Raw genomic sequence first — 16,501 nt, 5'->3', positions numbered from 1 at the left:
ACCGGCTGCCAGCCGCTCACGATGGCTGCCAGCCACTCACACTGGCCACCAGCCATTCATGGCAGCACACTGGCCGTTCATGGTAGCCCATGGCAACACACAGCAGCTCACACCAACCTCCAGCTGCTCACGGCAGCCCAGCTCCAGGGAGAGCTGTTGTTCACAATCTTAGCTGTAGAGGGCGCAGCTCACTGGTCCGTGTGGAAATCGAACCGGTGACCTTGGTGTTAGGAGCCCGGCGTTCCAACTATGTGAGCCACTGGGCCCGCCAAAAAAATAAATTTAGTTGTATTTTTCTTAGTGGTTTTGTTTTGTTTTGTTTTGTTTTAATCTGGATGAGTTGTCAGTTACATATATTACAAACATCTTTTCCCAATTTGACTTACCTTTTCATACGTGTATTTTTCTGAGAAGTGTTTAATGAGTTCTCATTCATCATTTTTCTCTGGCTAAAATTTTTAGGTTATTTTTCCTAACAAAAATGCTAGCCTGCCAGTTATTTTAACACTTTAAAGATGTCAATCCATAGTCTTTTGACTTACATTGTTTCTTCCATTGTTGAAGTCAGCTTTCATTCTTACTCCTGCTCTTTTGAAGATAATGTGACCTTTACAAAGGCGAGCTCTGGTTGCCTTTACAATTTTTCCCCTTTTCTTTGGTTTTCAGCAATTTTACTATGATCCTATGTGGGTGGGTTTTTGTTTTTGTTCTTTGTTTGTATTTATCTTTCTATGGGACTATAGAGCTTGTTGAATATGTGGCTTAATATAATTCAATTTTAAAAATTCTAGGCCATTATTTCTCTTCAGATATTACTTCTCTTCTATTCATATTCTCTCTTCCTCTCCTCCTGCGATCCTAATGACAAACAAGATATTTCCACTGTGAGTTATGTCTTATATTGCTTATATATCTCATAAGTTTTATTTTCCATCTTTTGTGTGTTTGTGCTTCAATCTGGATATTTTTAATCAATCTCTCTCTCTGACTCATTAATCTTTTCTTCTGTTGTATGTCCAGTCTATTAAACCCATCCAGTGAATTATAATTTTAATGATTAGTTTTTCAATTCTAAGATTACCATTTGATTTTTCTAGATTCCAGGTATCTGGTTAAGTTCTCCGTCTTTTCATTTACTTATCTCATTAATCATAATTATCTCAATGTTCTTTTCTAATTTCACTATCTGGACTACCTTGGGTCTCTTTCTAAGTTGTCTGCCTTTTCTCTTTATTTTCATCATTTGGTCCTGTTTCCAGGCATGTCTGTTAATTTTTTTTTTTAAATTGAGATATAACTGACATATCAGTTTCAGGTAGACTAGGTATGATCACAAAATACAGTGAATGTGTAAATAAAAAAAATTATTACAGTAAAAGACACATTGCCATTAATCCCATTCAAAATACTCCCCCTAGCTTTGAACACATTTATCCCGTCGTTCTTGCCACTTTCTGAAGCAGTTCTGGAAGTCTGCTTTCGTGAGTGTCTTTAGTTGCACTGTCATGGCTGCCTCAATGCCCTGAATCAATTCAAAATGTTTACCTTTCTTGGTCATTTTGACTTTGGGGAAGAGCCAGAAGTTGCATGGTGTCAGATAGGGTGAATAGGTAGATGAAGACACACTGTAATGTTTTTGGTTTTGTTTTTTAGTTTCAAGTGTACAAAACAAAGTAATGTATTTATTTGACAGAAATTGCCATATCAGAAGCGACGTCTGCTCACAAAACATGGTGAATGCTGCTGCCGAGTACCATTCAATGGAAAGGCAGGGATCTTCAATGCGGGAAGCTGCGCATCGAAACTTAGTAACAGTGTGTGACAAGTTTCAACTTGTTCGGTGCAGTCAGTTGGGTGTGAGCTATGGCTGAGAGAAGGTGTGTTTTAAAGTGTGCCATAAATCATCCTCCATTATGAAAACACTCCGTGTCGCACATTGCTTCTGGTACAGCAATTTCTGTCAAACAAAAACATTATGGTGTGTCCTCATCCACCTTATTCACTGGATCTGGCACCGTGAGACTTCTGGCTCTTCCCCAACGTCAAAATGATTCAGGACATCAAGGCAGCCACGACAGCACAACTAAAGACACTCACGAAAGAGGACTTCCAGGACTGCCTCAGAAAGTGGCAAGAATGATGGGATAAGTGTGTTTGAAGTGGGGGAGGGGGTATTTTGAGGGGGATTAATGGCAATGTGTCGTTTACTGTAATATTTTTAAAAAATTAACCATATTATTTGATCACACCTTATAACAATGATTGAATATTCATATATATGTTGAAATGATCACCACAATAAGTCTAGTTAACATACACCACCATACATAGTCAATTTTGCTTTGGGGTGTTAATTTTAATTACATGGACACTATGTATGAAAAATTGTAGAGACGATGATATCTTCTTCCAGAGAATTTAATATTCTTCTAGGAAATAAAAGACAAATTCCCTTAAACAGGTTTATTCCTGGTTTGCCTTTACTTTTAAAGCATAGATTTTCTGAATTCTGAATTGAGAGCATAGGGTGTTACTATGGCTCTTCCTCCATGGCACTCTCTGAAATCCAATTTTTATGTCCCTAGCACAGTGACACTTTCCAAATTATCTACTTAAAATTTGAGCCTCTTAGCTGCTTTTTCTGTTTGGGTTCTTATCTGCTTCATTCATCTCATTCATGTGCAACTTAAGAATCAGCAAATGCCTTAAGAAAAAACTATGTACAAAAGAAAAAATGCATTCAATATATTTCCCTTCTCTCCTGATTCTAGACCCCTCAAATCCTTGTTCTCTTAATTGCTCTCCAATGATGTCAAACAGATAGTCTATTTCTCTCTGCAATCCTGTCAGCTGTTGCTTAATAAAATTTGAAACTATAGTTGGGTGCACAAGATATTCATGATAGTTATTTCTTCTGTTTTCTAAATATACAGATCTCTTTTGCCTCGTCGACAGATTTTTATCTCGAGTTATGTAGTTAGATATTAAGAATGCTACTCCAGCTATTTTGTCTTGGCTTTCTGGTCCATTTTTGCCTAGTTTATATTCTTCCTCCTTTTAATTTCAAATCTGTATCTTTTCATCTAAAGCAGTTTTTATAGACAGCACATTGTTAGCTTAAAAAAAAATCCAAGATTCTTTAATTGGCAAACTTTGGCTAGGTTTTCTTCCACTGACTTAAAAGTCATACATTCTTTGTTTCTAAGGTAGTTATCCAAAAAACCATATTTATTTTTATATATTCCTATTGAATTCTGAAACTTCTGATTTGTATTAATTTACTCTATAAGACAAATAGCACTCATAATAACCCTTTTATCTCTTTTCCTACTTATATCCCACCATCCATTTCCTGTGTCTCTAGAATTTCAGTTCTAGGTTCTTATGATATTTCCCTGGTCCTTTTCAGACGAGAAAACTTCACTAGGATACTGGACACCATCAGTTGCTAACTTTGTCCAAATACTCCCGGAATTTTCTCCTATATTTTGAATTTTCTTCCAAGTGTATTTTCAAAGGAAGGTCTTTTGTAAACATATGAAAGCTTTGTAAACCTGAGTCTATGCCCTCACAATTAAATGAACATTTTGCCTGGATATAAAATTTTAGGTTCAAGTTCTTTACCTTCTTGTTTATAGTACGGCTGTTGTGGAATCGGATATTAATCCAACTCTTTCCTTCACAGGTGGCCTGCTCTTTTCCTCTGCAAGTTGTTAGGATTTATTTTTGTGTTTGTTGTTTTAAATCTCACTAATAGTGTCCCAGCTTGGAATTTTTTTTATCCATTCTGATACTCATTATTACTACAAACTTTCGTATTCTCACTTTCCCCTGCCTTTTGGGACTTTTGCAGGTGTCTCTACTTCTAAACTCAGGTTTCCTAATTTTATCTTTTTATACATGGCTGCCTCTTGGGAGCATATGTCAAGCTGATTATAATAATAATAACAATAATAATAATTATTATTATTATTATTATTTCAGTTCACTGACTCATTCCCCAGCTGTTAACACAGCTACAGTACATCTCGTTCACTTTTGTCCTTTATTTCTACTATGTTTTTATACCCAATATTTTTCTTTGGTCTTACTTCTGCCTCATATTGCTAATATATTCACTTATATCTTTTAAGAATGATTATTACATTTATCTTTACTTTTATCCCAGCCTGTCCAATAATTCCGCTTTAGTTGTTCAGTGTGTGGTCTTTCTTTAATATCAGATATACTTCTCAGGCATCTAGTTACTTTAGGTGTGAGTCCTAATTCCCCACATACCTCGCCAGATCAGCCCCAGGGCAGAGAATCCCAAGCATCAGAATAACTGTTGACCACTGTTTTTACTTCACTGAGTAATCTCTTCTGGTCAGAAATTCAACTTTAAACTCTAAGGAAGAAGTATCATGGAAGGAGGTATAACCCACTAGCTCTAGGGTTTGGAAGGAACAGGCAGACTGACTAATTCAGACTGACTCTCCCAGAGGACAACCAGAAACACTGGACAAAATACTAAATATTCTGATTGGAGCCACGTGTGGGCCATGTCAGTACTCAAGAATCGATACCTGTATTGCAGCCATGCCCCAGAGCTGAGTACGAGCAGGGAGTTGATGGTGCTTGGCCTTGTGTGAGTAATGACTGCTGTCTCTTGTTTCAGAAAAATATCACGGGCACCCATCAGGTTAGCAAAAAGCCTCCAAAGCCTGTGGTGAAGGTGATGAGAATTTCAGCCCCTACCCAAGAGGCTGTCTATAACTACAGCCTTCAGACCCAGAATTCTACGGTGCTTGCCAAGAAGGAGCTGTACCGAGAGATGGCCAAGGTGAGCGAGAAGCACAGAGTGGGAAACAGTCAAATGTTTATACTCCAGACAGGGGAACAGCAGTTGGCTAATCCCATGAGCTTTTTCCAGTCTGACCATCCTACCTGGAGGTCAGCAGATCTCCTGTATGTGTTTGAGAGCCAACCAGCTAGGCAGAGTAGACAGGAGAGCCGGTGCTGGGAGAGGTGTTGCTTCCACACTAAACATGAATTCTCCACATGCAGGGGTGAGCCGAGGTCCTCCACATATGCTCAGATGCTCATGGCCCAAAACACACAGGTTCCTCCCCTCTAGGGAATATTTTGTTGTTGCTTATGAGAGTAGCTGTCACCCTGAAGAAACAGCCTTGGCCTAGGCTTCCAGCACACGGTGACTTTAGGAAAGGTCTTATTCTGTCAAAGGGGACAATCATGTGACCTTCCCAGGGCTGCTGCACAATTCCTTCACCTGAGTGCAGCCGCTATGTTGTCAGAAACTATCACTGTGCCCTCAGCTGTTGCTCACACCCACGTGGGAACCTGAGGCTCAGTCAGCCCTTCCCAAGTCTGCCACCACCCTTCCACACACGTTTGTCCCTCATTTCCAGGAACCAAGAATAGATTCACATACTCACAGAATTACCTCTCAGCTATGGTAGAGCCTCAGGGTTCTGGGGAAGAGCAGAAAAAAGCCAAGAAGAAATGCCGCCAAGGCTGGCTCACAGCCAATGGGTTCCAAGTGACAGATCTCCATAGTAGCACTGAAAGGGGCCACCACCTCAGGCTGCTACCCACCAGCACCACCACAGAACTCACTGAGGTCCATGGGGAGGAGCAGGGCTTGGGTGGGGTCTCTCTAGGGACCTTCCTCCTAACTTCCTGTTCCCCTTTTAGGGATGGAGGGAGAACACGCTGTTTGCTAACGTGCTAGGGCCTGTACTGGATCGAGGGCGGTGGAGCTGGCACCTGTGCCACCGGGACTGTGACCTGTACAGGAAGCCACCACATTTCCTCCAACTGCCTGCTCCTCTAGCACTGAACCCCGTACCAGGTAACAGACAAGGCCTTTGCAAAGCTGAGCCTCCAGGTGCTGTGGGCAGGCAGGAACTCTGTGCTTTCTGTCTGCAGTTGTATCCATTTAGTTTCAGATCCCCGTGACTTAGGTCAAGCTTCAGAATGGGTCTGGTATCAAATTGAAAGCTGGGCTGGAACTCAGGAGACCCGGATTCTAGCTACAGCAGTAATACTAACTTGTTGGGTTACTTTGGGCAGGTCCCTTCATTGCTCTGGGCCTTAACTATAAGGTTTCTTAACTATAAAATGGGAAGGTGGAAAACAGATCTAAGGGCTTTCTGAGCTTCAACACTATTCTTCATGACTCTGGTCTCTGAAAGCCCAGCCAACAGCTGGGGGCAGAAGCTCCGGGCTTCACTGGGGCCTTTCAACTCCCTTGGAGTTCAAGACACTGCCATCTCCCTCTGTCGGGGAGACTGGGATCTTGATACATCAGTCCCTCTGAGTCCTCTTTTCTTTCTCACCCTTTGTTAATGAAGGACCTCCAAAATCATTTATAGGTTGATGAGAACCCAAATTGATGGGTTAACAGAACTAGAACCTTTATTAGGGAAGAATGAGATGGGCTTATCTGGCAACAAGGTTTGCCAGTCTTTTCCCAGAAAACAGAATAAATAGGATGGATTTCTTCCCTCCCCCGACTCCCAAGGGCAGCAGGTGACAGCTCCATGAAACAGGAGGGAGTGCTGAAAGCTACTGAGATTTCTGTCTGTCCTCACTTGGACATTGCTGCCTCCCTTCAGGACAGGCCCCAGGTTCAGGGGCTGTGTGAAGACCTCCTCCTACGTTTAGTGTGCCCTGGGCTCAGAGTCACTACTGTGCTACAGCCCAGGAATGAACACCAGGCTTCCTCACTGGCCTGAGTGCTCTGGTGGGCTCGACTGCAGGCCTTCCCAGCACACGTTCCCTGAGCATCTCAAGTAGCCGGTGCATGTTGCTGAAAACATATAACAAGTACATACAGGGGCCTCCCCTCCTCACAACATGTTTAAGAAAAGAAAAAGGGAGAATTGAACTGGAGGCTCCAGCCTTTTGAACTCAATTGGAGGGAGAAAACCTGCTGTTGACACGGGACTTGCATGCCACCAGGCCTCGAGTGAAGCCCCCTTTCCTGAGTGTTGTCCAGAGAGAGCAGGGTCTGCACGCTTCCCGAGCCTTCCCCACAGAGGCGCTCCGTGTACCTTCGTTCCCCCGTACCGTCTGAAACGATATGCACACTCCATTTTGTGCAAAATGCCTCCCTGCCAATAAAATACTTTAAGAACTCTGAGTTTCATTGGAAAGTTATTTCCAAAGTCATATTTGTACACTTTCACCTTTAGATTATCTTAGAAAATCCTGGCAGAATGTTCAGGCAACCCCATTAAGCCGGCTCAGTAGTATTCCCAGTCTTCTTTCTGCCTATTTATTTCTCTCATCATGGCAGAGTGTGACTTACACTTAGAGGGAAAGGAGAGAGTCTGGCTTCCTCCTCCCCCTCAAGGCAACATCTATAATGGGCTTTTTTAGTGGGGAGCCCCCACACCACCCAGGAACCAGACCAAATCCTGACACTTGCCAGTGTGCGCATGCTGGGACCGTGTACATCTAGCAGGTAACAGCGGAAGGGAGCCTGGAGAAATGCAGTGGCCTGTCAGTGCCACCTAAAGATACCTTTTTTCCCTCACTTCAAGAGTGGAGGCCAATCCCTGCAAAGAAAGCTGAGAGAAAGCCCAGGTGGCAATAGCATGTGTTGTCATACCAGGCATTATGGTTTTCCACCCATCACCTGAGAAGGATCAAAGACAGGGCTCGTCACCCCCACAACCCACACTGGGCACCTGCTCCACAGATTTCAGGGCCTTTTTCTCGCAAGGTAAGGACAAAAGGAACTAGAAGGGAGTGCTCAGGGCCACACTGTCACCCATTAAAGTCTGGTTCTGAGGAAAAAGCATGACTGGTACAGCAAAGAAGGGTAAACACAAACTGTGACATTTAATATTCTGTTTTTCCGTGGTTCCTGGTACATGTTCTAAGTGCATTTAGCTCCTAGTCTGAATGAACATGTGTGCAGCTTTCAAACTGTTTTGTGGAGAATGTGTGGCCCAGTAGAAATGGCTGTCCCTGCCTGAACCAGATTGCACAGGCCCAGGCCATGGGGTAGCAGCACAGGCCCCAGTCTCCACGGTGAAGTCCCCTAACCAGCAGCATGCCCTCAAATCGCAGGGCTCAGCAATGCCATTCTCTCTGTCCCCGTTCAGAACATGGGATCACGTTACGCAGCAATGTCCACAGGCCACAGCCTGGAAGAGCCGCTTCAGCCGGGAGAAAGACCTTCAGGTGAAGACTGGGAAGAAATGGTTCAAGTTGGAGTAACTCCAAGTTCCACACCTTCTGGGAAAAGAGTGCGAGTCGTCTAGCAAGGGATTGTGGCCGGGGGCTGGCAGCAGCAGGGACCGCTGTGCTTGTGTGTCTCTGTGCTTCAGGATGTGTGGTCCAGAGGGTGGGCACAGATGTACGCTCGCCTCTCTAGGACCTGCTGGGACACTTTCTTGATCTGTTCATCTAGATTTTCGGGAGAATCTGGGAGAAAAAGAGACAGTACAGGATCTCTCTGCACTGTGATAATAGAAATATTGCTGGGGCATGTTTTCCCCAACAAAGCCAGCCCGTGGGTGACCCTCCCACCCCTCCGAACCCCCAGGAAGTGATTCTGGGCTGCAGATAGAGGCTTCATTCTGAGTAACAAAGGACTCATCTAGTTAATCCCTAAAATCTCCAGATCTGTGGGAGTAGGAGAAGGCCCTTGCTCACTAGAAGACCCCTCTGCAATTCAAGCCTGTTGCAGGAGAAGCTGTTTCCTCGCTGTGGAGACAGCATGGTCTGCACCCGGGGAGGGTGCCTGGCAGCACCAGAGCCAGAACTACACAGAATTACATGACCGTCTCCACCATCTCTTAGCAACAGGGGACACAGGACATGAAGCCCTGAGGTCAGCGGGACTGTAAGAGCCGGAGAGGAACTTGCGCTGCACACTCCGAGACACAGCCATATGGCTGTGGGAGACAACCCAAGCAGCAGGAGCAAAGGCCCGCAGGGCCCCCGGCCGCAGCCAGGGACACTGCAGGAAGGGAGCTCCACGCCCGCTGCCGTGCAGGGATGACGGGCCGGTGCAAGGGCATCGGGCGCCTCCCAGGGCAGGTGCCAGCACCAGTGCTGTCAGAGCCCCCACCTGTAGGTGCGTGCTCCCGCCTGGCCAGCCTTGCGCAGGCCTGACCCAGTCCTCACGGCGGACGTTTGTGAGCAGCCAGCAGGCCCTGGGAGCTGGACACAGTCCAGAAACAACGTCAACAATGGCCTGGAACCAACCCTCTCCTGCCTCCCCCAAACCACCCTACTCACACTTGTCCAGCTGAGACAGGGTGAAAAGATTCTGGGAATAAGCTTCCGCACAGAAGATGTTGGCCAACAGAACCTGCAGAGTCAAGTCGGACAGAACCTTGGGACCTCTGGGCCATGGACAGCCCCTCCCGGAGGTCTGAGCTCTGAGCTGCAAAGAACTATTGGGCAACTTGGCTGGGGTTAAGAATCCTGGCTCAGAAGTCACATAATCTTAGGTTCTAATTCCAGCCCTGAGCCAAATGAGCTCTGTCCTAAGGGCAAGTTACTCAACATCTCTGAGCCTTAGTTTCCTCCCTTGCTAGAGGGATCGTGACTCCTGTGGCCACGGGACAATGCACATAAAGACGGACATGGAGCAGGCACTCAGTGACTGCACCCATCTCCTCCAGCAGGGTGAGGAGGGCAGAAAGGGTGAGGGTGCTGGGCTTGGGACCCTGTCACTCACCCACCCTCTTCTCTCAGGTAGGAAGAAGAAAAGGAGTGGCCCTGTGTCCTAAGCAGCTTGGACCCTCCCATTGGAGCTGGCAGTGTCCACCATAGCCAAAGTGGCAAACCTGCCAGCGTATACATCAGCTGCTTCATGGACCCTGCACTTCACTCACTCTAGGTCACAAGTGGGTGCTAGGCCCTTGCCTAGCCCCTCCCACCTGAGACTCCCCACCTGGGCCATGCCACCCAATGAATGACTCCTTCCCCCAGCCACCAGGTCTCATTAAAGTATGGTAGGACAAAGCCAGCAGGAGGCTGCCTGTGTGGGCAGGGCAGGGGAGGGCACGGGAGGGCAGAGCAGAGCAGGGCAGGGGAGGGCTGGCTCACCTCATGGTCATGGTTCCGGAGCCCTACTCGCATGGAGCAGCTGGCCCGAGACAGCACAGCCGTCATGCCGTACAGGTTGATGAGGATATTGGCCACCCGCTTCAAGACCATCTGCTCCTCCACGATGGTCTGGGAATACAGAAGCCTCTGTCCCAACACGCACAGCCCCTCCCTGGGCACATCTTCACCCATCTCCTAGCCTCACATCTTGGGGGAGAGGGGCAATAAATATTGCCTTTTTCTGCGGGATGTGGGAGGTGGGCTCATGGCCACCTCTTTCCCCTTCACAGTCTAGATTTGGGCTGGGGTCAAGGCAAGACCAGGTCTCAGGCACCAGGCTGAGAAATGAGGCCAGTGCAACTCCAGCCGCCAGAGCCTCACAGATCAGGTCCAGAGATTCAGGCCCCAGTGGGGCTGCCCCTTCTCAATGAAGGGAGAGTCTCTTCACCTGGAAGGTGGTCAGCAGCGGGGGCTCCCAAACAGCTAGCTGAGTGGTCCCTGGGACAGGCAGCCACAGTCTGCCCTGCCTCCCTATCCCACCCCTCCACGGTAACTACGATTTCCCAAAGATGAACACTTGATGAGACACCATCTCACAGATGCTGGCCCACCTCCCTGACCCCCAGCAGGAGGGCCTGCCATCCCGAGGGCTGCAGGGGGCTGGGTACCTTGCCAAAGCGGAGCAGCAATGTCTCCACAGTGCAGCTGAAGTAATAAACGTTCTCCTCGAGCTTTCTTGCACTGTCCTGGAAGGCCAGAGGAAAGGAGTCAGCTCAGCACCTCACCCATTGACCTTCCTGTCCTACCAGCACAGGGCCTGGCAGGGGCTGCAGGGCGCAGGCCACAATGTCATGCTGGGCCATTCTCCATCGTGACAGGGTGGAGACAAGGGACATCAGCTGGGAGAACTGGCTGGTCCTCCCCAGTATCCCTGGTCACGTCCCTTTTGGGAAGGAGATATTCCACAGGCTACACCTTCTGGGTTCACTCACCGCAACACTGGGGTGCACGGCTCCGAGCTTGCCCGTCAGCCCCAGGTCCACGGTTCGGCCCAGCGAGTCCCGAAGCCTCCGGCCGATGGTCTCAAGGACAGTAGACACGTTGCCCCGTTTAAGCTCACTGCAGAAAGCCCATGGCCCCATAACCCGAGGCCCTTCTGCTTCTCCCAGCAACACGATCGCCCCTCTTGGTATTCCGGAGATCTAGGGCATCCGCTCCCTCTCCTTGACTATGCAAAACCATGAAGGGCCAATCCAAGTCCTACGTGCCCCTCCTCCAGCCTGGGCGTGCTGGACACCTGGCTGTGGGCTCAACCCTTCTGGACTGTCAGAGAGCAGCCAGTATCCTCTGAGGTGCTCCCTCCACAAGTTGCTCAGTCACGTCCAGCTTCCAGGTCGTTCTCTCCCAATGAGCCATCTGTAAAATGCTCTGAGCCCATCCTGGGCTCCAGCACTAATTGCTCTGGCCTCAGGGTGGGGGTCATGGGGAGCAAGAGAGGAAATAAACTGGTCTCTGTTGGCCTTGAAGCCCGGCAACTATTTCAGGGGTACCTCCCATTCCCCAGCTTACGTAAACAGCTCCCTGAGAGAAACAGGGAAACATGAGAAACAGGAGCTGTTAGGGGACTGACCACAAGGCAGGCACGGAGGGCTTCCCTGAGCACTGGCTCCTCCTGTCACTTTCAGGTGAAGGCCAGGCTCTGAAGTCTGGCTTTCAAGGCCCCATATTTACTCAGCAGGATTCCTGCCCCCTTCCCTCCCTCAGCCGGCCGGACAGTGGGCTCAGCTCTACAAGACCTCCACCCACCTCTTGCCACCCCAGGGGGGACTCGAGGAACAGAGTGGGCAGGGCACCTACTTGATCCTGGCAGTCAGGATGTGGCCGGCATGCTGCAGGCCTGTGAGGGCGATGTACATCCGCAGGACCTCGTTGGTCCCCTGTGGCCAGCAGTACAGAGGTCAGAGGTCAGAGGCTGTCCCCGGGCAGCCCCAGCAGTGCTGCACGTGTAACCGGGTGGCCGTGCCACCGCTGCTCCCCGCACTGTGGAAGCCGCTGTAAGCAGGGCTGTGATCTTCTATAGCTCCCACTGGCCTCATAGTCAGATCCAAGGTGCTCTGCAGCCTGGCTTGTGTCCCCTTCCATGCAGCCCTCATCTACTCCACAACCTGCCCCAGACCCACCCAGCAGGAATGGCTGCTTCTCCCACAAAGACCTGCTTTTTTTTACCTCCATTCACCTACCCTGTTTCCCCGAAAATAAGACCTAGCCAATCAGCTCTAATGTCTTTTGGAGCAAAAATCAATATAAGATCCAGTTTTATATAAGACCCGGTATTTATATTATATTATATTATTATTATATTATATTATACCTGGTCTTATAATAAAATAAGACTGGGTCTTATATTAATTTTTGCTCCAAAAGATGCATTAGAGCTGATTGTCTGGCCAGGTCTTATTTTCGGGGTAACACGGTACTTAGAGCTGGCAAGTAAGGTCCCGTCTGGGCCTGGCATGTCTTATTTCCCTGCCCTCGGCCCAAACTGCCCTCCCCTAAACCTGGTCAAAGTCCTTTCTGCCCCCAGGGTCAGGCGCACTTGCTTCGTGAGACATCATCCCCTCCGGAGAGGTGCACCTCTGTCCCTCACACCCTGGGATTCTGGCTTCCTCCTGGTCAGCCAGGATGCGCAGTCAAGACCACTGATACCACAAAGGTGAGATGGTGTCTGCAGTGCCTCTAGGGCCCCCACCCCCTTTTCCTCCCTTCCCTGGGTCCCTCCTGGCACACATTCAATGAGCTGACTCTAGGCTTGTGAACTTAGGGGGACGGCAATTCGACAGTGAGAATGCCGGGCCAGGATGGCCTCAGACATGACCCCGTTAAGCTGTGTCAGTATACTGAGAAAACCCAGACCCAGAGCGAGCATTCGAGGTCAAACCAAGGCCGCCTAGGAGATCTCTGCTTGTCCCACCAACTTGGCAAAGACCTGTGGCGAGTTGCCAGGAGGCGGTGAGCTGCCAGGATGTGGTGGGCTCAGCAGAAAGGGTCCTTGGCAATGGTACCCTGAGTGAGCTGCTTCCACTGAGGCCTGTCTGCCTCAGCCTTCTCATCTAGGCAGGGGTGTGACAAGGGTCCAATGAGAGAACGCACTAGCCAGCAGGGCCCACAGCAGAGCGAGACGGGGCTGGCGGCAGGGCACGCACCTCAAAGATGAGCAGGATACGGCTGTCACGCAGCATGCGCTCGTACGGGTACCCCTTCATGTAGCCTGTGCCCCCCAGGATCTGCAAAGCCTCACTCACGCACTGCCAGGCGCCCTCGGAGCTGAACACCTGCCACGGACCCAAGAGGAAGGTCAGCACAGGCTCGTCAGTGCCAACTCCCTTCCAAAAGGAGGACCTCAGGATGGGGGAGGTGTGGCTGGGAGGAGTGGGGGACTCAGGATGGAGCTGGGCTTGGCGATGAGGCTAACCCAGGCGAGAGCCTGCCACTGTCTCCCTGGGTGGCCCCAGGCACCGTCCTGACCACCTGACCAGCTGTGGCTAAAGAGCTTTTCTCAGCTGTGCTGGGATTACCCTCACCATGGCAGCCTGGATAGAGCAGTCAGGAAACCCTGGCTGATCCAGCATCCCCGCGGTGAGGTAGGCCATACTTTCCATTACATAAGCTTTCTGAGCCATTAGGGCAAACTTTTCCTGGAGTATTCAGAAAAAACAATTTACATGTGCTGAGACCCAAGTCTGCCAACCAGCAGAGAAGGAGATTAAGTCCAAAGCCCCAATGCACAAGAGAACCCAGCCCCACACTCATAAAAGGGAACCACATTAACGAAAGCCTTCTCTTGTCCTCTTCCCCAGTCACCGCACACGAGGCACCAGAGCAGACAGCAAAAGCACACGTCTAAATGTCCATGGAATAAAATCAACAAAGTGCCACCCATACAGAACCCTCAGTACATGAATTAATCCAAATTCACTGAGGTTCCTGTTGAACTGTTTCCTCGTGCAGGCATATTCAGCAGTCATTTCTGAAGACCAGAGATTTTAGAAAGAACAACTTTCTGGTTGTCCTAAGATGATTTCCTAAGGTAACCATTACCTTTCAAACACTCAGACAGGAACTATGTGAAACGGGTCTATTGAGACCAAACACGCTGAAGACAGAGCCTCCCCTGTTTAGAGTGTCTAGGTCGGAAGAGGGACTGCCACGCCTAGTGCTGTGTACAGTGGTGGACAGGAGTGGAAGCACAGAGTTTGGAGTCAGACACAGGTTTCAATCTGGCAGTTTTTCTTACCAGCAGGTTGCCCAGGCCAAGCTGCTTCACCTCCCTGAACAAAACCACCAACCTCACAGAGCTGTTGTGGAGATGACATGGGATACAAGTAGGAGGTGTCTAGCACAACATAGGGCCACAGAAACACCCTAGGCAGATGTCAGGGCAGGCTCACACTGGCACAGCTGTTCATGACCAAAGCAGGAAAGCGGTCTGCTTTGAAAACTCGGGTCCATGACTTCAAAGTGTATAGTTGTGAACACATACTGTGTCATGGCCCAGCTCTGAAGGCACCCAACTGAATATGGCAGCATGCCACCCAGTTAGCTGAACCCCGCCCTACAGTGTTCTCCAAGCACGTCCACGGTGGGCCTCTACGGTAAGCAGGCACCCACATCCACACACTTCCAGATTTGGGATCTCATCAGGGGTTCTGCATCCTTCAGGGAGAGGCTGACCATGAGAGCTGTTACACTGAGGACCTTCCAGATGGGGAAGCACAGAAGGCTTCCAGGCCCTGGGGGCAGTGAGACAAGCCCTGAGCTTAGACTCTGACAGGGTCGGCCTTTAGGCCGGGTACTTGGCCTTGGCAAACCTCTCTGAGCCTCAGTCTCCTCATCTGTAAAATGGAGGTAAGAGCCTAAAATAAAGCCTTCCTGTGCCCATCTCGCCCTGAACCCTGAGGAACTTCCTAAGTACTCGGTGGTTGGCCGGCCTGGGGAACCCCCATCATCCGCAGCCAGGGCAGATTTTGTCTTCTGCAGAAATGGGGTAATTTTTTTTAATACATTTGGAAGTATGGGAGGTGTTTCAAATGATGACAAGATACACCATTAAACAACTTAAAACAAAGTAATAAACACATATAAACTAAGGTTTCACCAGATTAAAATATGCTCACAATCAAGGAAATCAGGCATTACACTAGTTTCTCCTAAATTTTCACTATTCTCAGACTGTACCAGCTCTAAGCTGGGTACAAGAGGAAACTTATTCTACAGACATTGAGGGCTCCCCAACTTGAGGCTGATAGGGCAGGGGATGGGATAGGGCAGCCCTAACTTTAGTGTCTAGAAGTGAACTGGGCAGAAAAACAGAACATCAAGACAAACTCCTGCTTCTGTGACTTGCTGTGCAAAATCTAATTTACAATCTGGCTGGGAAAATACCCAAAATATTAAAAATCTCCAAATGACCAGCTCACAGCCATGAAATATGCCCAGCCCTTAAAGCACCACCAACACTCCTCTCCCTTGAACTCCTGCCCAACAGCTGGTGAAAGCTGGCCGCACTCCCCGCTAGCAAAGGCTTAGGGAGGAGGCTCAGAGAGATAGGTACAGGGTTAAGGCTGAGCGCCTAGAGCCACAGCTTTATGTCAAAGGGGCCTGAGAGTAAAAATAGTGTGTGCTCTATGCTCTGTCTTTTTGAAATATTTTCTATTCAGTCCTCTCTCCACACACACTGCTTGCCTGTCCCCTTAATCCCACAAAACTGAGATAACCACCTCCAGATAAGGCAAAAGAAAAACAAGCTGCAGTGATTAGCCAAATATAATCAGGCGGAATTACACTGGGATCCTGAGCAGAAAGGCAAGGTCTCTGATGTGGGGGTTAAAAACATCACTATAACACTCCAAGAATTAACGTGCACGGTCCAAAGGACACAGGGCCAAGCTCGAGGTTGCTCAGGGTCAAATCCCCCACTTAGATACACACAGCTTGTGCCCTGCAGCCATATGCCTTCTTCCTTTGTACCCCGTTCAGAAGCCAAACCCAGGAGACCCTGCACACGTGACTCTAGGGGCAATTCCTGTGCCCACCAGACCAAAGGGCTGTGCAGGGAGGTGACATTGCAATCAGCTATTTCAGCTGTGACACCGCTCCTCTCCGCCACCCACAGAGACCTAGTGAGCAGATACCCTGAAGTGGTCCTTTATCCATTTTAGAGGAAGAAAGTGAAGAACTCAGCAGCTCTTTTTGCCTACAGGCCCCTTAGCCAATCCACACATACCCACCAGCTGGCCACTCACATTTAGCCCACAATAGATATTTTTATTAATTCCAGTGGTTCTACAGCTTGTTCTTGGACATATGCACTTAAAGGCCACCTTTCCTGAACAGAACCCTTTTTTGGACAAATACAGAGCACTTTCCTAAG

The 16,501-nt window shown here is 48.6% G+C and overlaps 2 protein-coding genes across 4 annotated transcripts in view; one reads left to right on the top strand and one right to left on the bottom strand.

The window, feature by feature from the left end:
- The window catches only part of CFAP92 (cilia and flagella associated protein 92 (putative)), a 138,079-nt gene extending 130,952 nt beyond the window's left edge, over window positions 1–7,127 (top strand). For 2 of the 3 annotated variants that reach the window (XM_081051101.1, XM_081051100.1), the window contains 2 exons: window positions 4,658–4,822; window positions 5,695–7,127. In XM_081051101.1, the coding sequence (XP_080907227.1) occupies window positions 4,658–4,822; window positions 5,695–5,958 (429 nt within the window). In that variant the 3' untranslated portion in view covers window positions 5,959–7,127. The remainder of the gene's footprint in view (window positions 1–4,657; window positions 4,823–5,694) is intronic. The other variant, XM_081051099.1, reaches the window with a different exon arrangement.
- A 1,053-nt stretch (window positions 7,128–8,180) lies between these two features.
- On the bottom strand, window positions 8,181–14,096 carry LOC308498662 (complex I assembly factor ACAD9, mitochondrial-like; the record flags this gene model as incomplete). Its single annotated transcript, XM_081051090.1, has 9 exons — window positions 8,181–8,436; window positions 9,256–9,328; window positions 10,072–10,200; window positions 10,740–10,817; window positions 11,064–11,190; window positions 11,929–12,008; window positions 13,275–13,403; window positions 13,647–13,766; window positions 14,028–14,096. 9 exons carry the CDS (start codon window positions 14,094–14,096, stop codon window positions 8,336–8,338), a joined length of 906 nt encoding a protein of 301 aa, XP_080907216.1. The 3' UTR covers window positions 8,181–8,335.
- Window positions 14,097–16,501: the final 2,405 nt, after the last annotated feature.

Source organism: Rhinolophus hipposideros (genome assembly GCF_964194185.1).
Source record: "Rhinolophus hipposideros genome assembly, chromosome: 1".
NCBI classification, from domain to species: Eukaryota; Metazoa; Chordata; class Mammalia; order Chiroptera; family Rhinolophidae; genus Rhinolophus; species Rhinolophus hipposideros.
This window is presented reverse-complemented; position numbering and strand designations above follow the sequence as displayed.